We start from the raw sequence: 23608 nt of genomic DNA, 5'->3' as shown, positions 1-23608 counted from the left end.
ATGACAATTTGCTCTAATGAACAAGCTCTTAAACGAGAATTAAAAATTATTAGCAATACATTTATAAATAATGGATATAGCAAAAATACTATTAATAAAATTCTTTTAAAACTTCATCAAAAAGTAATATAGATTACAGTAAAATCATTATAATCTTAATGGCACTTTTAAACCACCCTTAAAATTTAAAAAACCAAACGGCTATTTTTTCTGGCGAAGTTAATTAAAATAAGGGAATAAAAATCCCTTATTATTTTACTTGGTGTTGTACTACCAGGTGTTCACTTATGCTTGGATTTGCCGATAGTTCTTTGGCATGAAACTCTTAGATCGTAGTTTTCGATCTCAGAGTTTTGCATACTGGCTGTAAAATAATAAGGGATTTTTATCCCCTTAATTTAATTAACTTCACCAGAAAAAATAGCCGTTTGGCTTTTTATCTTAGTTATAATATATGGGCACATCTTTCTGGTATTCGTATAGTGAAGGTATGTAAGTTCTTTTCACTTAAACTTTGAGGGTCATCCAGGTCTACATACTCACTGATGAGACCTCAAAAAAGGTTGAAACCGGTCTGTGTAGTGACCTCTCCTCATAATGTAGGGCAATATTACATCTCCTAGTGAGGGAGCTTGCTCCACCTTTGCTTTGAGTTGCCTTGGTGTTGTACTACCAGGTGTTCACTTATGCTTGGATTAGCCAATAGTTCTTCGGCATGAAACTCTTAGATTGTAGTTTTCGATCTCAGAGTTTTGCATACTGGCTGTAAAATAATAAGGGATTTTTATCCCCTTAATTTAATATTCAACACCTCTAAGGATCCTCTCCCACCTCTGGCACACCCTGGAATTTATTGCATCTGTAACTTACCTTATATTGGGGAAACTGGACGTACAATCCCTATCCGTAAAAAAGAACACAAACAACATATTAAATATAATAATTTTGGTGAAGCATGACTCTCAGATCACGCTCTTAACATCCTACATTGAATTGATTGGAAAGGTACTTGTTCTTTGCATCATACAAAAACTTGGTATGAACGGAAATTTAAAGAAGCCTGTGGAATTTTGATTAACCACTCTAATTTTAATAATAATGGGGACTTAAAAATTTGGCCATCCCAAGAATTTGGATGGCACACATTCAGCCAACTTAGTTTCCAGCAAACCCTGACTTTTGGACTCTAAGCAATTTTTCATCTTTTATTGGCCACTATCCATACCAGTTGTTGCAATTTATATGTATACTTATATAAGTAATTTTATTTTTCTGTTTATTTATTTATCTATTATTTTCTGTATGAACATGTCACTCTCGAACATAATTTAACTTTGTAACCTAATAGATAATAATAATAACAGGACTCTAGCTTTGATGTAGTGAGGTTTTTTTTTTTTAACACCCGAGGTCAGACAAATAGTTTTAATGGTTGATCAGTAACTTTAGCATGCCATGTAGATTGTAGTGTAGATTGTTTCTTTATATATTCGCATACTCCAGAAGATGATCTTAATGTGAAGGTTGAAACGTCAAGTGTATATTTTGGTTTATATTAAACTAAAGTATTGCTCTAACATGGTAGTTGCATTCATAAGTTTCATAGTGTAAAGGATTTTATCATTTCATTTGTATATGAATCAAGCGAATATTAAAATCCAGCATTATTTCAAAGTCAAATGCAGTAACTATGAAAGTTCCATACGAAATTTGAGCAGAGATCTTATGGGAATACACTTGCCGGCATTTACAAGTTGCCGTATCACGGACCTTATAGGAGACATGATTGCTTGCTAAGCGTTCATATATTCACCTTCTATTGGTCCATTTTGAGAAGATTTCACTGGCCTGACAGCTGTTTTGAACTGGTTGGTTCTCCTCAGGGACCAGGCAGAAACCTTAAAAGAGCAAAAACACTTGCTCAGTACTAAGGAACTTGAAGTGTCGGAGAGGTGTATTTTTCGTAAGTGAACTTTCGGTCAGTGCGGAAAGTATTTACTAAAATAAAGAGCCAAAAGGCTTCATAAATTAATGTATTATTTATTATTACTTCATTATTCATACACAACTATAGCAGATTTATTCAATTATTGCATTACAATACCTTTTCTAATTCCATTCAATATTTTTTCTATTTCTCTGTCTCAAACTTCACTATAATATAATCTTCTACAGAAGAAAAGCATACCTCTTGGTCCAGGAAACCCTGGTAATCCAAAATATCCATTTATTCCAGGTTCACCTCTTTCTCCTTTTACCCCAGGTAGTCCTGGAAGACCAAAATCTCCCCTGTCACCAATCAAACCTTGTAATCCAGGAAATCCATTAATTCCCTGAGAGTAAAATTCAAAATTAAATATTACTTCATGTGTCAAATGTCAAATAAAATTAAATATGAGAAAAAAAAAAAGAAAAAAAAAATGAAACATGAGAAACATTCATTAACATGAAATACCAGTGGAAGTGATTCCAATAACATCAGTTTGAATGGTCTTCAAAATATATTATCATCAAATTTTGAATACCTAGCTATTGACAGATATTATTATTATCTTCAATCTGAAACCTCCTTGGAGTCAAGACTCACTGTAGGAGGTGCACATTGTCATACACAAATTGCATCAAACTGTGCTTTTAAACACATCTGTATCCTTACTTGCTTACACCTATCTTATACACTTTCCAGGGATGAATTAGTCTTTGTTCTCTTCTCTCTCTCTCATTCTATGAAAAATGTCTTCTATATTAACCTGATAAAAATCCCTTACCAACTTATATGTCATAATCCCCAATCCCCCAAATCTATTATTTGCAAGTCTCTGCAAATTGCATTCCTTATCTGTCTTCGTACGCTACATTCCAAATACCACTTGAGTCAACAGAGAAAACATGTCAGACACCACAAATAACATTAATAAAATTAGCCAAAATATTTTGTATTGAAACTATAGTAGATCATTATTGGAAAACAAGCAATTTAGAGAGCAAGAACAAGTATCACATGCTAGAAGGATCATATCAAATATATATAATAAACCATTTCTGATCTTTGCAAACGAATGGGAATTTCCCAAACTTATGGGGGGAGGGAAGAAAGAGTGTGAATCATTCTGATTCAAATTAGGCTGATGTAACAGGGTATCAGATCAGAACTTTCTTTGAAGAGACACTCATATTTAAAATTGTTTGTAATGGAGAAGGTGGGACTTGATCCAAAGAACTGTTTGATTTCAATCCTATGTTGCACACAGAATTGAGATATTCAATGTGGTACTGATGTTTGTTAATTCGTTTTTGCTACAGAACAGCTTGTTTGTCCAAAGTGTGTTAGATTACATTATATGGAGAATAAACACCAGCCAGAGACAGTGACAAAATTTTGTATATTGATAGGAAAATATGTGGCTATTGCCTATTGGTTTGGAAATGGTAGAAATATATGGAATTGGAACCCTGAATTTTTCTGAAGTATCATTCAATGCACAAATTTAGGAGCATTAACAGTTGAATGTGATGATGATGATTGTAGCCATTTGATTCCATTAAAGTTTTGATGGTGAGAAGCTGTTGCTGTAAGGAATGAAGAATAAGAATAAATGTTATGTTCTTTGTTAATTACAGGTTTGAAAACCCCCCCATTTTTTGGAAGGGATGATGAGCAGAACTTTGAAATATATCAGCCAATAAAGGTAGGTTTCCAATGTACACTGACTAACAAAGTACCAGAAGCCACATGGGCAAGTAGGATGTCCAAAACGAGCAAACTCCCAGAACTCTTCTTTTCTATAATGAAGTGACTGCATGGATTAGGCTGTTGATTTGATGTAAAATAATTAGTTCATTTTCAGAATGAAGCCAAATGGAAAGCAAATATATCTAGCAAACTCAGATGGAGGCCATGAGGGTAAATGGTTGAAATAATAATTAGCCAAAGATGGAGACAAAGGGTTCTGATGCCTGTAACGATCAATCAGTTTACAGACTTATTTTTACGACTAAAATATCTGGATTGTATAATGAATTCAAATATGTTCACAACATCCAGAGGGAAATCATCATACAGAAGGAAAATAGCATCAGCCTGGGGATGTTAATGAAAGGATGCATGATAAGTGAGTGCATCCTTTCACCTAAGTGATGTAGGTGCATGCTAAGAGTACAAGCAAAATGGTTCAGGATAACCTTTATTAAGGTACATGCACCTACAGAACAGGAAATGAAAGATAAATTCTATGCAAAATTGGAACTAATCCTCAAAAAATTCCACAACAGGATATAATCATGATGAAAGTTATATTTGGTCTTCTTTTTAAGATTAACACGTACTATTTGGATTACAAGACCGTAGGTTTTAATACACATAGTATATAAAAAAAAAGTCTACTAGTTTCGCTAGCTGTAACTGACTAGCTTTGTCAAGACGAGAAGGTAAAAAATTACTAGTAAATGCAAAAAAAAACAAAGGAATGATGAAGTAATGGCTAACAACAGTTAGACAAAATTGGAAGGCTCGCGTGACATGATACACATGAAGAGTCGGTCATTATTACAAAGTCGTGTTACATAATTTTTGGCATAATGTAGCTCTGCTAAACTTAATGAGTTAATCAGATTTTTCCACATGTCCTTCAATATAACCCCATGGTTACGATTAAGGTTACATCCTGTTTGTAGGACTACTGCAGCTTCTTTAAACGTTCAACAACTGTAATCCTCTTCTATATATGGCGTGGAGCTCTTATCCCAATCTATTGCATGGTTTAAAGTTGAGAAATGATGTGCCAAACCTGAGGTGTCTGTTCTGTTGTGATTGACATCTCAACCAGTTTGTGCATCATCAGTAGATGTTAAGGTCTTAGAAATTAGTGAGGGACTATATACAGGATTGGGAAGATGAGGGTAATGTTATCTGTGAGAATCAACATGTATTTGTTAAGGGGCACTCTTGCTTTAGTAATATGATTGCATTTTATAATAAAGTGACAAGAGCAGTTGATGAGGAAAGGCATATAACTGCCATTTTTTTTGGATTTTGCAAAGGCATTTGACAGGGTACCACATGATAAGATGATATTTAAGTTGCAGCACATGTGTTTAAATGTCAGGTTAGTCAACTGGATTCAGGATTGGCTGTCTGATAGGTATCAGAGAGTTGTGTATGGTAGGGCAATTTCAAGGAAGCAGAAGGTTACAAGTGGGGTTCCACAGGGCTCAGTATACTGGGACCTGTATTGTTCAACCTTTATATCAATGACATTGTCAATGGATTTCAAGGGGACATTCAGTTGTTTGCAGGATGATGTGAAGCTGGAAAGGGTTATCAGTAACAGTGCAGATATGGCAGCCCCAAGAGGTTTTGAATAAACTAGACAGATGGACAAATGAATGGGGGTATCGGTTTAATGCAGCAAACTGTAAAGTCCTGAAGTTTGGGATACATCGATGGGAGGCTGCATACTCGATTGGAGGAGCTGTATTGGGGGAAGTAGGGAAGACAAGAAATTTGGGCGGTGATGATTGATATAAAACTGAAATTCAAGGAGCATATTGCAAAGGTGGTGAAGGTAACCCAGAGGATTGCTGCAATACTGAGAAGGATGCTGACATGCAGAGATAAAAGAGTTATCATTCCTTTGTATTAGACCCTGATCAGACCACACTTAGACTGTTGTTCTCAAATTTGGTCCCTAGGATTTGAACACGGTAAATTGTGGAAAGGGTACAGAGGCAGATAACAAAGATGGTTTCAGGAATGTACAATGATAGTTATGAGGATCGGCTGAGGGAATGTGAACTGCAGAGTTTGGTGGATAGAAGAACGAGAGGTGACATGATCGAGACTTTTAAACTGTTGAGAGGCAGTTATAGGATGGACATTGGGGAGTTCTTTTGCTTGCTGGAACAGCAGGAAGGAGCCATGACAAGGGGCCAGGCCATCCCTTTAAGTTACGAAAGGAAGCTGTGAGTAAGAGGGTGAGGAGTGGTTTCTTTGAGTGGAGGGTGATTGAACCGTGGAATGCATTGCCTGAGAGAGAGTGGTGAGCAAGAATGGTTAATGAGTTCAAAGAGTGGTATGATAGACTCCGTGTTTCTTAAGAAAGACCGCCCATGATGAGTCTCTTGACTCCATGGAGGCATGAATAATAATAATAATAATAATAAAATTAAAAACCAAAAAATGGGGACACACATGAAAACAACAATAATCAACCTGTATCTGGGTTGGCCGCTATGGGGATTCGTAGCCTGTAGTGTTTGTTGAGAGCTCCTGATAAGATAAGCGTTATTTTAAGTTATGATTGACAAATTTATTTGAATATTACGTAGTTTTGTATGCTTTGCTTATCTTAGTGTGTCTATTTGTGTGTTTTTGGTGTTTCGATTATTAATCTGATAAAATAAGATAGAAGTGAGTGTGGCTCCCGTAAGAAAGAAAATTGGTTTGCCATCTTTATTCAATAACTGTAATATAAAGGAGATTATTCAGTGTACTATCTGTTAAATGTACGCTTTGCAGAGTGCGGTTGGAGTATGGTTAGATGAAAATAAAGGAGTGAATGTGTGTAGAAAATGTAAGGAAAATGAGGAATTAAAGTGTATTTCAGGTCGTGAGTGCGATATTTTTGTCAAACTTCAGAATGAAGAAAATAGTGATATGACAAGAAATGGCAAGGTTGTACCAGAGAACTGTGAGGGCGTGAATGTAGAAAGTGTGAATGATGGTATGAACAAAAGTCTACTGAGTGTACCAGCCAATAATAAAAAGTATGATAGGAAAAATAAGAGTATGAGTGTGAACATAAACAAATTGACTGTAGGAGAGAGAGTGCTGTATGGAGATTCGTTAGTACGAGGTGTGTTAGTAGAAGATTTGACAAAATCGTACCAACCTGGTGTGACCATCAAGGAAACCGAGTCTATTAGAGAGCAAAAGGAAAAGATGAAAGAAATGATTGTTCTGGCAGGTACGAATGATTTGAAAGGAGATAAAATGGAAATTATGGAGGACCTAAATGAATTGTTTGAGGTAGCAAAAGAAAAGAGTGAGAGAGTTAGGATAATCAGTCTTTTGCCGCAGTATGACAGTGAAGTGTTTAAAAGGAGGGCCATAATTGCAAATGATTTTATGCGTAGGTTATGTATGACGAGTGGTGTGGAATTTGTGGACGTGTGGAGTGAGTTTAATGAACGAAAAGATCTATATAAGATGGATGGCTTGCATTTGAATGGATTCGGTGTAAGGAGACTTGAAAAAGTGTTGTTGAATGAAGTGGATGTGCAGAATCAGGGAAACTAGATTTATTAAGGGGGGGGGAGTAGATATGCAGACCTTAGGGAGGCAGTTGAGTGTATGAATGAGCATAATATGCCCAAGCAAATAAGGACAACAAATCAGCATGGGATAGTTAGTATAAGGCATCAAGGTAGGGATGGGGACTTGTACACTAAAGTTAGGAGCATTAGGAACAAGAAGGAAGAATTTTTGGCCATTAGTGAAACATGGCTGACTGTAGACGATATAGCTAGTGGTATTGAATGTGATGGATATATATTGTGTTCAGGAATGACAGGGAGAATAAAATTGGGGGGAGGAGTATTGTTAATGATAGCCGATGAGCTGCAGCCAAGGAGAATAGCAGTTGAATTGCAGGATAGAGAAAAGAACACATTTGAGGCCATTTGGTGGGAGATTGTGGTGCTGCTATAGACCAGGTGATGGAAAAGATGGTGGAGATAGTATGCACAAGCAAATAGAAGAAATGAGTGGAAAGAGGGTAATTATTATGGGAGATATCAACTATGGTCGCATTGATTGGAGTGAGGAAAGGACACAGGAAGAAGGAATTGGATTTTATGCAGTTATTAAGGGATAACTATCTGTGACAGCATGTAATGGAAAATACTAGGGGTCAGAGAGTGCTTGACCTAGTAATTACATCGGAGGATTTGGCTGTAACAAATATGACCAAATTGCAACCAATTGGTGAGAGTGATCATAGGGTCTTGACTTGGGAGGTGGCTAAAGGTGTGGAATTTACAATTAAGACAGGGTACATATAACAAGCTTAGGAGTTTGATTGGTTCAGCGCCATGGCATGTACAACTGCAAGGGCTAGAAGTTGATAGTGCAGTTAAGAAGTGTTTGCATGAAGCAACGGCTGACTGTATATCTAGAGTCCGAATAATAAATCAAGTAGGGATTAAATGGATGAATAACACCATTAAGCTTGAGCTATAAAAAAAAGAAACAACTATGGAGGGAATTTAAGGAGAAAGGTGACCAGCAGGCACACATGAACAGTATAAAGCACAGCCAGAAGGGTAACGAGTGTGGTAAGAAAAGCAAAAAAGCTTTACGAAAGAACATTGGCCATGCAGGCTAAAGAGAATCCTAAACAGTTTTTTCGATATGTTGCTAGTAAAAGAAAAAAATGTATATGGCAGAATGATTTTAAAGAATGTCGATGGTAGGGAGGTAGCTGAATCAGTTGATATAGTTGAGTTACTGAGTGAGCACTTTGCAAGAATATATCATCCAGGTGGTGACATTGCAGAAATGAATGAACCAATAGATTATACGGGAATTGTGGTGAATGAAGTGGAGGTGAGTAGTCTATTGCATAACCTCAATGTCAATACATCTGTGGGATTGGATGGTATACCAGCTCATGTCGTACATGAAGTGGCCAAAGAATTGTTAGTACCCTTGACCATTTTGTTTAATTTGAGTCTCGGGTCTGGGTTAGTCCCGAGGGTGTGGAAAGAGGGGGGAAAATAGTTCCACTGCATAAAGGATGTTCCAAGACAGCTGTTGTAAATTACTGACTGATTAGCATATCAGGAATCGTTGTCAAGGTATTGGAGAAATTAGTCAAGAAAAGAATACAGGATTGGATAGATGAAAATGGGATATTGTATGGGAGACAACATGGTTTTGTGAAGGGTAGATCATGCCTCAGTAACTTGCTCACGTTTTATAACACAGTGACGACTGAAATAGATAAGGGTAATGGGTTTACAGCGATTCTACTGGACCTTGCCAGGATACCACATGGAACTCTAATCAGTAAACTGGGGCAGATGGGTTGGATATAGGGTTGGTGAGATGGATAGGAGGGTGGTTTATGGAGAGATACCAGAGAGTGATTTATCCAGGAGTGGAGTCCAAAAGACGGCTTGTGACTAGTGGTGTGCTGCAGGGCTCTGTTCTTGGACCACTACTTTTCAATTTGTTCATTAATGATATAGGAAAGGATCTGAGAGGAAGTGTTCACTTGTTTGCTGATGACGGAAAGTTGGGTAGAGCAATTGTGAGTGCACAGGATGTCAAAATTTCACAGGATGATGTGGATAGTTTGGAGGACTGGGCTAGGGAAAATGGATGTCAGTTTAATGTGGCAAAGTGTAAGGTTATGCATTTTGGGGTGAAAAGAAAGCAGCAGTATATCACATTGGTGGAACTGTACTCCAGGAGATTGATGAGGCCAGGGATTTGGGAGTGTTGGTGGATAGGGAATCGAAGTTTCGGGGGAACATTGCAAAAGTGGCTAAATCAGCTCATCAAATCACTTGGCTTCTGAAAAATACTTTAACAAGCAGAGACAAACAAGTTATTGTTCCTCTGTATAGAGCCTTGATAAGACCCCATTTAGATTACTGTGCCCAGATATTGGCACCAGGGTTTCTTCTTAATGGAGAGGAGGTGGAGAGGATCCAGAGACGAGTGACTAAGATGATAGCAGGTCTGTGGAATGAACCTTATGAGAACAAGTTGAATATTTGTGGGTTGCAAAAATTGGTCGATAGGTGGAAAAGGGGTGGTATGATTGAGACATTCAAATTACTGATGGGTTTCTATAAGATTAATCCAGAAGATATTTTTGAGAAGACGACTGGTGGTGGGAGGACTAGGGGCCATACATGGAAGCCAGGCAAGAATGTGGTTAGCAGGGGTGTTAGAGATAGGTTTTTTACTTGGAGAGTGGTGAATGAGTGGAATAAGCTGCCAGAGTCTGTTGTGGGTGCTATGACCGTGAATGAGTTCAAGGCGAGGTATGATAGATACTGTGCGAATGTTGAATAGTTGTTCTTGACATGATGTTAGGGCCTCCCTCGATGAGTCTGTCGACTCCTTGGAGCTGCCCGGAATAATAATAATAATAATAATCTAGTGTTTGTTAACAATGGGCAGACAAACACTAGCCACTAGAGATGAAACAGCAAATAGGTGGAGGGGGGGGGGGACTCCTAAATTGTGAAGAATCTTTAAAGTGATGAGTCTTTTAAAGAGAATACTTTTCATACTTGTTCACTGGCTGAAGTAGAAGAAAGTATAAGCAGCTCAAAAAAAAAAAAAAAAAGCACAAGACTGATGAAATAATAGCTGAACTCATGAGATATGGTGGAAGTGAATTAACCACTCATGTACTTAAGCTGGTAAATTAATAGGGAGAAAAAGAAGAGATATCTTCTCTATATAAAAAAGGGAAACAAAAATGAATGCGAAAATTGGAGGGGGGATATGCTACTGTCAGCAGGCTAGAAAATTTATCCAATATTACTAAAAAGAATCTTACTTTATGCAGAAGAAAATACTGGTGAATATCAAGAAGGACTCTGAAGAAATAAATTAGCGGCTCACCAGATTTCTAAACTTGGATACTAGAAAAATAATTGGAATATAATCTGCAGGTCCATATTTTATTTAGACTTTAGAAAAGCATATGATATCATTCATGAATTATGAATACCTCATAAGATAATCTTTAATGAAAATTTGCACTGCTGACAGCCAAAGGTGAAAGGAATCAGATCTGTACCTTTTGACATTAAGACCAAATTAAATGTACTTTCACGCATCCTTTTTAATTTACCATTTGAAAAATGTATTCAAGAAACTGCAAAAGATAATGCAAACAGAACAGTAATATTAGGATATGCAGATGATATATGCTTGGTTGGAGAAAATGCTGAAGACATTAAAATAACATTTAAAAAACTAAAATCTGCTGCTGAAAAACTAAGATTACAAATTAATCAGGATAAAACTGAATATTTAAATGTAAGTAGAAATCTAAAATTTAAAAGTGCCACTTCCTTCAAATATCTTGGAATATTCATTACTTGAGATTATATAATTAGTAATATTATTATAAAATTACTGCTGAGCTATGGAGGCTCAGCAGTAATTTTTACATCATGACACTTTTTAAGGAAGGCAATCTGGGTTACCATACCTTACCTTATAAAATCGATAACTTCCCCAATTTTGTTAGTTTAATAAATTCCTCTACCATATGAAGGATAATGTTCCTTAGGGTAATCAAGAGGGGAAACAGATTAGACAAAGTAAAAAAAAAAAAAAAAAACTTGAATGCAATTAGTCCAAATGTTTTGTATCGAAACTAACAGTACATCATTATGGAATGAACAAGTAATTCAAAGAGACAGAATACAATCAGTTAACCAATAACAATGAATGCTGTGCATTAGAAGAATCATACCACACACACACAGCTTGGAAAGAAGTCAACAGACACCCCCCACGGGCAAGGTGCATTGTGTCATGTAATGAGTCACGTATTTGTAGCCAGTATAAATTGGAGAAATATGATGCTTCAAAGTAAGTGCAACTGTGTCCAGGTGAATTGGCTGTGAGAAGGGAACTGACGGACTTTGAAATGGGTTACAGGCCTATGTTCGGCAAATTGTTGACAAATTGAGCCATCCTAGGTCAACCAGTCAGTGATAGCATACTGAGATGAAAGCAAAGGGCTTTCATCTCAGGATGTGCTACCCACAGTCAACTGTGTCAAAATGTGCTACCCACAGTCAACAATCCGCCACACTCAGTGAATGTGACCAAAGGCTGCTACAAAGAACAACATGTAAAAACCGCCATTCATTCACTGACATGCTGAATGCACATTTTCAGGCACTGAGTGGAACACGAATCTGCACAAAAACCTTTAGAATCGAGGTTCACAACATGGGTTTTCATGCTAGAACCACAATATGCAATCCCCACATTATCTGAACCAACTGTAGTGTCATCTTCTGGTGCAAAGAGCGTGTACAGTGAGATTGGAAGCTTGGAAAGCTGTGCTATTAAGTGACGAACATGATACACAATCTCCTGAATGAACTGATGGGTGTGGCAGATGCCCAGTGAACATCTCTTACCAGAGTGCTTAATCCCAACTATGAAATTTGGAGGTGGAGGTTTTGGAGGTCCTGTATTTTCTGGTTTGGCCTCAGAGCTCTATTTGTGGTGTCACGAACATTCTGGACAATGCAATGCTTCCTACATTGTGGCATTTCTATGGAATTGACCATTGTCTCTTTCAACAAGACAGTGCACTGTGTCATAAGGTTGCTGCTGCAACTCCATGGTTTTTGGACACAAATATCACAACACTTGACTGGCCTCTACAAAGGCTTAATATCAACCCTATTAAACATCTGTATGATAAATTGGAGCATCAGGTAAGGTCAAGGGACATCTGCCCCACAACAGTCAAGGAGCTTATTACATGCCTACAGGAAGAATGGTCTTGAGCATACTTTCTACGCTTGTGGAAAGTATGCCCCATAGGATTGCTGCAGTGATTACAACGAAAGGAGATCCTACATCTTAAGGCAGGTGCCATGGCTGTTTGTTCCTCACACTATTATTATTATTATTAACATTTCTTATTTCTTATTAACATTTTATTAACATTCGAGGGTGCTGTGTAGACATATGAACGGACACACGGTGATATTGCTGGTCCTGTTTTTTAAAGTGGTATTAACTCCTGTTTTTAATTTGAAAGTGTTCCCAAGTAATTATACTCGTCATGCCAAAGACACTGATATAAAATTCACTGAAATTGCTAAGAAGAATAAAAAGAACAAAGGATGTCGCCATGTTTACAATCACACTACAATTGCTCAAGGGAAGAAAGGTGAGTAATGAAGCGCATCAAATACCTGAAGGATTTATCATCCGATGGAAATCATATAACCTGTAAATAATGCTGTAGAAATCTACACTTTACATATGCCAGCCTTTCAAAAACAACCTGGCAATGTAAATCCAATGCAACAAGCGAGGAATGAAAGTGCCTACTCTGCATGGAGATAAAAGAAACACAGCCAATCATACCAGAGGCAAAATCAGACAACGAACTGAACAGACAAAAAAATACAGGTGAGTCCTATAATTTGAACTCCTTTAAATATACTAATAGAAAAAAGTTTAGAGGCTATAAATTCAGCTTAGTTGATCTTGTGCAAGAACTCTTTGATAAACAGAATGAACAAATAACAAAAAAACTAGAAAATATGAGGATTTGGTCAAACATAATAATTTAGCAGTGGAAGAAGTCTTGCAAATGGTAAAAGACATCAAAATTAGTGTTAATGCACTAACTGACAAGCAACATAATTTGATGAAAGAGACATCCAAACTCCGTCAAGAACTTAATTCCCTAAATCTACAAGACGAACATTTAAATCAGCAACAATATAGAGGATCTTGTCATAAACGATCTTCCTGAAACTGCAACTACAGAAAACCTCAGAGAAGTAGTTTTAAAATTAGGCCATGCAATTGACATCCTTTACAGCATAACAACATTCAGACCCTAAATTGGATTCCCAGGAAGAGCAAAAAACAAGCTTTGCCACGGCCCGCATCAGTCATAGTTTGTTTTACAAGCAAGTCCACAAGAGACAATCTCATAAAAGTCAGTAGACAGAAAAAAAACAGTTTCCAAGGGCATGAATGCATTGCAAGACAATACGCCAATCTTCCTATCTGAATATTTAACATCATACAACCAAAATCTGTTGTACCAAGCAAGAAAAGCAAAAACAGAAAAAAATTACCAATTTTTGTGGATCAGAGATGCCAAGATATTCTTAAGGAAGTCACAAAGTTCAAAACCAATACAAATCAAAAGCCTAGAAGACACAGAAAGGCTGCCACAGTGAAAAAAAAAAAAAAAAGTCTCCTAATTAGTTCAAAAGAAGACCACAACAAAAACGAATGTGAACTATTAGACAGATGTATTAACACCAGAATATATCAGCAACGTCGCTTTGATCAGAACTTTCAGATCATTCATTTGATATCTCAAACATCAGCCTACTTCCAACATGGCAAACAAATAGATAAAAAAATAGCTAACCAGTGTCATCCTTAGATAAGCTTCTTAACACTTTCATTGCCGAGCTGAAAATTGGAATTTCGTGTAGTGGCCAAATTTTTTATATTTTTTATTTTAGTTAGCGACATCAACGCGATAACGCGTGATCGGCCGTTTGGTGAGAACTCGCATCGCGTGATTGGCAATGAACATGTGAATAAGCTTATCTGAGGATGACAGATGCAAGCTGAGATATTACATCTCAACTGAGATCAACAGAAATAAAAAAAATCCATTTATTACATTGAAGTGCTGTAGTTACAGCGCGTAAATACATTAAAAGCAAAAATTGTAAAATGTATATAACTTATTGTTATACTATAAATACAGTTACAAAAAATGTAATCTTATTCAACAGCATAAATTACCATCTACAGTAACTATTATTAATTCATTACAAGAACAGGAAAATTTGTGTGAAATTCACTGTTTAAAACATTTTGTAAATGCATACTGTATAATCATAATTTTAATAAGAAAAAATCATTGAATTAAAAAAAATACTATTATTATATGTATGTAATTTTTATAATTTTTAAATTTTGTAATTTCTATAATTTTATAATTATTATTATTACATAACACCTCCAGGGAGTCCAAACACTCATCGAGGGAGGATACCTGCTCTACAACTCTCCATCTCCACCACTTCACTAACCGCAACTACATTCATCATCTACAACAGTGCCATCTACTGCCAACTACCATCACTATTTTCACAGACAATCACAAACATCCCTGCCTACGGAGGGATTCGAACCCACAGCCTTTTGGCTGGAGAGTGAATATGCTAACTACTCAGCCAACCAGGCCATTATAATTTTATAATGTAATTATCATATATGTATGCAAGACATAATAAAGAGTTAAAAAATAAGATTAATGCAACACACACACACACACACACACACACACACACACACACACACACACACACACACACACACACACACACACACACACACACACACACACACACACAAATATTATTATTTAAAATAAATTATGTACATGCAAGTATCTGTTATGCACAATTGTATTCATGTAATGTATTCTAAATATTCTAAATAAATAATAAGTTTGGTTGATTGAATGAAAAAAAAAAAAAAAAAAAAAATTTGACCTCCTTGGAGTCAGAGAGTCATTCTGGGAGGTACACACTATTACACACAATGTTCATTCAACGGTGCTTTAAACTGATTCAATGGGTATACATCCACAACACACTCAGGCAATACATTCCACTCACCAATCACTATGCAAAGAACCTCTCAATGCAAAGAACCTACCCCTCACTCCTCTGTTCACACCCTCCTTATACAGTTTCCAGAAATGGCCTCTTGTTCTACCCCCCCCCCCAACCCCCTCACCCATTCTCTGAAAAATCTCTTCCATGTCAACCTGATAAAAAAAAACTAGCTTATATGTCTCTATCATATCCCCCTCATCCAAAGACTGCTGACCACCTTTGCGAATCTTCTCCAGACCCTTTCCAACATATCCTCTTCACCATGAAAACCCAGCGACCAAATCTCTGCACAATAATTCATATGATGCCTGATCAAAGTTTTATAAAATGGCATCATAACTCTCTATTTCCACATGACAGTGTCTTCAGCATCATTGCCATTATCCTATGTGACATCTTCACAACACATGCAATGTGGTCCCTGAATTTTAGGTCCTTGTCCACCATCACTCCTAGATCACTCCTCTATTTCCTTAAAGTTTCCACACCAAGAGTATACTTTGCATCTCATCATTGCATACTATATCTATACCTTACACTTTGCAACATTGAACTAACAAATTTCACTTATAAGGCCATAATATCTGTTTGACTCTGAAAGAAGTCAATGGACACTCTGGTGTCCACTGACTCTGGTGACTTCTTTCCAGGCAGTGTGTGTGTGTGTGTGTGTCATCATCATCATCAGCCATTTTCATATCCACTGCTGGATGAAGGCCCTCAAGATTACTCTAAATCTGTCTGTCCATGGCTCTCCTTTATCATGTCTCTCCTGCAAATCTTATGATATTATCAATCCACTGTGATTTAGGTCGGTGTCATGGTCGTTTTTTCCTCTTGTGGAATCCAATCCAGTACTTCTTTTGCTCATTGTCGATCTTGTCTTCGAGCAATATGCCCAGCCCATTATCACTTCAGATGCTTCACTCTTAATATGATTCAGAGACTTTGGTTTGATTCCTTATCCATGTATTCCTTTTGTGATCCAGTCTTGTGATACCAAGCATGCTTCTTTCCATACTATATTGTGTTGTTCTTAATTTTTGAATTTCCTTTGCATTTAGTGTACATGTTTCTCAGGCATATGCCAGTATAGGATGAATATATTGGCTAAAAACTTTTCTTTTCAGGCATAATGGTAGTTGGCTTTTGAATATTATTATTACTCCAAGACCTCATGGACTCAAAGACTCATCTGGAAGGTCCTTTTATCACACATACAGCTCATCATACCGTGCCTTGAACACATTCAAACTCCTTGCAGGCACCACACTATCAGGCAAGGCATTCTAATCATTTACAACTCTACATGTAATAAACCTGCCTCTCACTACCTCTTTATACAGTTTCCAGGGATGACCTCTGGTTCTCCCCCCCCCCCAATCTCCAACTATTTTCTGTAGAATATCTCGAGCATTGATCCTATAACAACCCCTTACCAACTTGTAGGTCTTTATCATATCTCCTCTCTTCCCACCAGACTGTACAAATTACATCTAAATCTTTCCCCATACTCGACATTGCAGAGGTCAGAAACTCCCTTAGTCAATCGACTTTGGACCCTTTCCAACATCTCTTCAACCGTCTGAAAACCAGGTGACCACATCTGGGCACAATAGTCCATGTGTGGCCTAATCAAAGCCTTATACAACAGAACAAGAATCTCCCTACTTCTACACGTCAGTGTCCTCTGCATCATTCCCAGAAGCCTTTGTGTGGTCTTCACAATTTTGGCTATGTGTCCCCTAAATTTCAGATCCTTATCCACTATCACCCACAGATCTCTTATTTCTTTCACCTCCAACAATATATCCTCACCAAGCATAAATTCTGCATCCCATCTTCGTTTTCCAAATTTTAAAACCTTACATTTTGCAACATCGAACTCACATCCCCATTTCCGTGCGCTATCATTCAATTTTTCAGATCTTCTTGTAAGGCCACAACATCTTCACTACACTTCATGGTTCATCCCAACTTTGCATCATCTGCAAACAACTGAATATCTCCATCCAAATCTTCACCTATATCGTTAATATAAAAGTTAAACAGTAATGGCCCCAAAGCAGACCCCTGAGGCACTCCACTAGTGACTTTCCTTTACCTGGATATCGCACCCCCATACACAACTTGTTGATACCTATCAGATAGCCAGTCTCCAATCCAATGCACTAACCTAATATCCAACCCCATCTGCTCTAGTTTGACTCTCAATTTATCATGAGGTACTCTATCAAAAGTCTTTGCGAAATCTAAGTATATTACTGTATATTTTTCTACTCTGTCCAAGGAAGCAGTCACATTATTGTAATAAATAAGTAGATTACTAAAACATGACCTCCCTTTAACAAATCCATGCGGTCCATCAAAGATAATACCATTGTTGTCAACCCAACTCTGGATCCTAGTTCTAACAAGCTTCTCCAACAACTTAACCACAACACCTAACGCACAGATAGGCCTATCGTTTGATGCTTGAGTTCGATCACCTCCTTTATGAAGTGGCACAATCTTGCCCTCCTTCCACTACTTAGGAACTTGACCAAGTGCAAGACTCGTATTAAAAAAAAATATGTGAAGGCATTTGTAACTCCCTGGCACATTCCTTCAGAACACGCGGTGATATATTATCAACGTCCCACAGCTTTATTTCCATCTAGTTTTCTCAACTCCCCATAAACCACCTGCTCACTTATACTCAGTCTCTCTTCCCCATTATCAAATGCTCTCAATCTCTCCATGAAGTCACTTTCACAAGATTGAAAGACCTTTATGAACTGCTCATTAAGTATCTCCACCACTCCTTCTGCAACAGGTGTCTTTATACTATTTTCTCCAGTCAATGTCATCCTTCCATATTCATTCTTTCTTTTGCTGGCTACATATCGAAAGAACTCCCTAGGATTCTTTTTGGCTTCATTAGCTAAGTGTTGTTTATACCTCTCTTTAGCTACTCTCACCAACCAAGTCACCCTCCTTGCCTGGTCTTTGTAGACTTCATGGAATTGGTTATTTCCACTTCTCTTATGCTACCTCCATAATGCCCTTTTTCTCTGTATCGCATGCTTAATCTCTTTATTCATTCATCTCACACCTACCTTATTTAACCTTCTCATTCTTGGAATACATTTAGACATTGTATCTACTAGATAGTTTTTGAAAATCCCTCAAGCTGCATCGATCTCTTTTCTAGCTAACTCATCATTCCATGCAACACTGCAAGTGTTTCCTGAGCTCTTCATAATCACCCCCCTTTTCTCTTCAGAGGTCCTCACACTGCTGGCAACCACCCAGGTAATCACCTCATGGTCACTCTCACCAATTGGTGGATGATTTGAAACCTCATTTATAATTACATCCTCTGATGGGATGATCAAATGCAAGACCCTCGATCCTTGCGTGCCCTCTGTTACATACTGTCTGAGATAGTTATCCCTCAAAAACTCAAGAAACTCATTTTCTTTACTTCCAGTTGCTATATCGTCATCCCACTCTATATTGCCATAATTAAAATCGCCTATAATGATCACTCTTTTTTATTTCCTTGGCTAATTTGATTATACATTTCATAGTCACTACCATCCACATTACCTGGCCTATAACAACATCCAACCAAGTATTTCATTCCATTTAACTCTATCTCACACCATACTGCCTCAAAACCACTGACACTATTTCCCTCTTGCATCTCTACTTTGTATAGCCATAACTCTTTCTCTATCATTAATAGCACTCCCCCCCTCCCTTTTTACCCCTTCTATCCTCACGAAACACATCATGCCCTTCCATCTCTATTTCTGTCAGGATGTCGTCCTCTTCCAACCATGTTTCACTTATTCCAACAATTTTTGGGTGAACAGATGCAATTAATGTAACCATTTCATCTGCCTTGTTTCTTATACTTCTAGCGTTTGTATACAAACACAACAGCTCATTTCTGAATCTACAGCTAGTTCCACCGATACCACTCACTCAATGTGATCTCTCCATGCTCGACTGGGGGCCATTTCCCTCTCTGCTTATTCCTTTTAAAACCCTTTTTAATTCCAACTGTTTCCTCTTGATCCCAGGTCATCCCATTTCTTTCCTGTCTACACATGCTCTTACCTCCTCTTGGAGCATCCACCTTTCTCATGCTGCATACCCCTGGCCACTCTGAGCCTCCCTGTTTCCCTGCTCCTTTTGCACACCCATTCTCTCATTTTCTATACTCATACCACTCACATCCTCATTCATAACCACCTCTTCAATCTCTCCTGCTCTTCCATATCACTTCCTGCTTGATCTGATTCATTTTCTCTCACTCTACTCACTTCTCTACCTTCCAGCAGCAGTCTCTCCAAGCGATTCACATCATAACCACTCAAATGCAGTCCATCACTCCCATACAGTTCATTTCTTTCTTCAAACTCATTTCACACATTAACAAACTATACTCCCGTCTCCTCACAAATTTCAGTCAGCATATCATTCATAATCCTTGCTGTCCGCCTCATTACAGTCATACCTGGCAACACGCTGGCAACCCTTCCTGTCACACTATTCTCTTTTATCCTTCTAAGCAGCCTCCTGATATCCATCCTGACTTGCTCTTTGTCCTCTGTCAAGTCATTCGTACCGATTAAAACCATCAACTCCTTTGCTCGCTCCCTCCTCATACCAATGCCTCAATCACTCTATTTTCCTCCTGGAAAACATCTTGTGCATCCTATCATCCAGCACACCTTTAATAATGGAGTCGCCATATAACGCCACTTGCTCATCTTTCGTTAACTGTTTAGTGCCATCATGATTAATTGTAATAGTTTTTAGCTGAATTTTCTTAATTTCATTCCGCATCCATTTCATCTCTTTCCTCATCCAATCCAATTTAACTTCTGAATCTCGCGTCACATTTTCTCGTTTTTTTCATTCATTCTTTCTAATTTTCTAACTCTCGACACTCTCTTTTCACTTTCACTCTTATTCATCCTTCTGTGCTTCCGTACTTTCGGTTCAACATGCATCCAGCTTTCACTATCATTCATTCTTTCGATTTTTCCACTTTCTATTCCTGTATCTAAATGAGATTTTAAATCATTCGTTTTCTTTTTTAATAATTTTTTAACATTCTTTCGCTTATCTTTCATGCCATCCCTCTCTTTCGAACGTGCACTCATTTTCCCCACAACATTCTTGCTACTAACACTTTCTGTCATCAATTTCATATTTTGCATTCATCAATTCTTCGTTCTGGTCACACTTCATACACACTCTCCTTCCATCTGCCCTAAACATCCACAAATCATTTATGTAATCAAAAGAATACATATAACACACCTCACACTTAACAAAACGACTGAAGTCTAAATTAAATTCATGGAATGACAAAGCTGCTGCCATGTTATTGCCTCTGCCGGTTACTACTGTAAGGTCTAATAACAACAAATTCGTAATTAAGTTTAGGTAAATGAAATCCCGCACTCTAATAGTAATGGTAGCGCACAACTTTTACAGCAGCTCTTACTCAAACAAATACCAATGAATGTAATTTTCCAAATGCTTTCCAACCAAGCATCGTGTGTCTTTTATTTCATTCATATTTTGTTTCATTGATATCTGTTGTCCTAAGTATATGTAATGATCTACTTGTTTAATTTCATCATTATTGATTTTTATTATTTCTGGTTGGACATAGCTATTGAACATAACTTGGGTCTTCTTTAGGTTTACCTTCAGGCCAGCTGTTTTGCTAGCAGTTTGGAGTTCTTGGATACAAATCTGTAATTCATGAGCAGTTGAAGTAAAGATAACTATGTCATCTGCAAAGCATAAATGGCTTAAATATCTTCCATTTATCTTCAGACCTTTCCTTTCCTAATCAAGAAGTTTGAATATTTCTTCTAGGCATGCACACTGTGAATAATTTCAGAGATATTGTCTCACTCTGTCTTATATCTCTTTGTGTTTCCACAGTAGAGATGTTTCCATTGAAATTAATTGCTACCTGTGGCATCAGTGTATGGATTCTACACTTGTTGATTTCGTAATGCTTGAGGTATTGCACAAGTTTTTACTGAATCAAAGGCTTTCTCAAAATCAATAAAACCAAGACATAATGGTAACTGATATTCATCACACCGTTCAATAATCTGTTGTATAACTGGAATATGGTCCATTGCAATAAAGCTGCTTTGAAGGCCTGCTTGCTCTTTTGGTTGTGCCAAGTCCAGAGTAGTACAAAGCCTATGAGCTAAGACTTTTGTAAACATTTTGTAAACTACTGATAATGATGGGTCAGTAGTTCACCAAGTCTTCTACCTCACCTTTTTTTATGTAGCAGAATCAGGGTAGCCTTCTACCATGTTCTTGGTACATAATTTTTCTTCAGGCATAAAGTAAACAGTTTTGCTAAGAGTTTGTAGATCATTTATTCACCTGCTTTTTGAGGTTCAGCTATACCTCCATCCTCACCTGCAGTGTTTCCATTTTACAAGCTTTGGATGCTCCACATAACTTCTGGTAGAATCTGTAGTACTTCATCTATTTCATAGTTGTCTTCTTCATTTAATTCACCATCCTTATATAATACTAAGTAAAATTCTTTCATTCTTTTTGCTATAGCATATATATCTCTGGTTATGGTCCCATCTTGTAGTTTGAACTGTAATCATCTGTATATTGCTGTTCATCAATTGTTGTATGGTTTTTTTTGAGACTACAGTTGTTTTCAATTGTTTGTTGTATGAATTTATAATTGAATTTTCTTAGTTTTTCTGTGATACATTTTTCTGATCGTTTTGCACAATTCAGTGTATTCAATTTTATTCTGTAGGTTATTTGATTGTTTCATTTCTCTTCGTTTCTTCATCAGCTGTTTTGTTTCTTCAGAAATTTTGTCTTGTTTCTGTTCTGTGGTACCAGCTATTTCAAGTGAGCATTGTAAAAGGTTTTGGGTAATAATGTCATTAATTTCTGGATCAGCATTGTCATCTATAATAAGATTTTTAAATCTATTGTTTAGTTCATATTGGAATATATCTTTTCTAATGTTGAGTTTATGTAAATCTATGTTTTGCTTTGATCTTCAAAACATTTTTCTTCTTTCTTTCTGGCAGTTTATTTGAATTTTACTGCGTACCACACGATGGTCACTTCCAATGTTGAAGGTGTTTAGTCTTGAATGAGTTCTTATTGCTTAGGATAAAGTCAATTTCACTAGTTTTGCCATTTGGATTTTTCCATGCCCACTTCCTATGTGTTTTTTCCTTGAAAAAAAAAAAAAATTCATGATGTACAGGTTTTCTTTTTCTGCAAATCTATAAACCTTGCTCCTCTATCATCTCTCATGCCATATCCAAAATTTCCCATTGAGCTTTTATTTGATTTTTTTTTTTTTTTTATCAATTCTAGCATTAAAGTCCCCCATTGCAATTCTCAAATGATGTTTTCCTTTATTGTAAAATTGGGATACATCATGATAGAAGACTTCAATTTCTTCATCAGTATGACTTATTGTTGGTGCATAGACTTGGATGATCTTAAGAATGTATCTTTTTGAGATTTGAACAACAACAATACTTGCTATTCAATCAGATATATTGTCAAATTGCATTACGTCTTAAATTTTTTGTTAATCATGAATCCAACTCCACTGATTCTTTCCTTATCTTGGCCTCTATAATACAGTATGCCTCAGTTTTTTAATTGAAGAATTTCTTCACCATTATGTCCAACTTCACACAGTCTGAGAATATCCCATTTTAGTCGTTTAGCTCTTCACTTAGTTCAGTCAGCCGTGCTTCACTGCTCCAAGTTCCAGTTTCCAATGGCAGCATGATCTGATTACCCAAGGATTCTTAGCATCCTCTGCCTTCATGTTTAACTGCCTGCTGCTGTAGGCAATAGCAATCTGGCCTCCAGGGAATGAAGGCCATTTTATTTCTGTTTGATTCATCTTGGAAGATTAGACCATAAATTCACCACACTGGCCCAATGCAGGTTGGTGAATGTCAATATTTTCACATGGGATCGCCAGTCCCAGAACCACTGGTCCACGGATCTTTATTCAATATATTCAGAGCTGCCCTGATATCTAGTGGATGGTAGTCAGGGTTTCCCTCATCTGCCGCCTAGGGGATGCACTCAGTAGCCAGTGGGAGCCCTGAGATTTATTATTTATTATATT

At 37.1% G+C, this 23608-nt stretch overlaps 1 protein-coding gene across 1 annotated transcript in view; it reads right to left on the bottom strand.

Moving 5' to 3' along the window:
• LOC150100509 (uncharacterized) overlaps positions 1–23608 on the bottom strand; it is a 1094033-nt gene that overhangs the window by 74997 nt on the left and 995428 nt on the right. The window contains exon 36 of the mRNA XM_090402670.1: positions 2189–2333. Within this exon, the coding sequence (XP_090258796.1) occupies positions 2189–2333 (145 nt within the window). The remainder of the gene's footprint in view (positions 1–2188; positions 2334–23608) is intronic.

Source organism: Typopeltis vanoorti, chromosome 13 (assembly GCF_054136105.1).
Source record: "Typopeltis vanoorti isolate ZY-2024b chromosome 13, IOZ_Tvanoo_1.0, whole genome shotgun sequence".
Classification (NCBI taxonomy): domain Eukaryota; kingdom Metazoa; phylum Arthropoda; class Arachnida; order Uropygi; family Thelyphonidae; genus Typopeltis; species Typopeltis vanoorti.
Note: the sequence above shows the minus strand (reverse complement) of the source record. Positions and strands in the feature narration are given on the sequence as shown.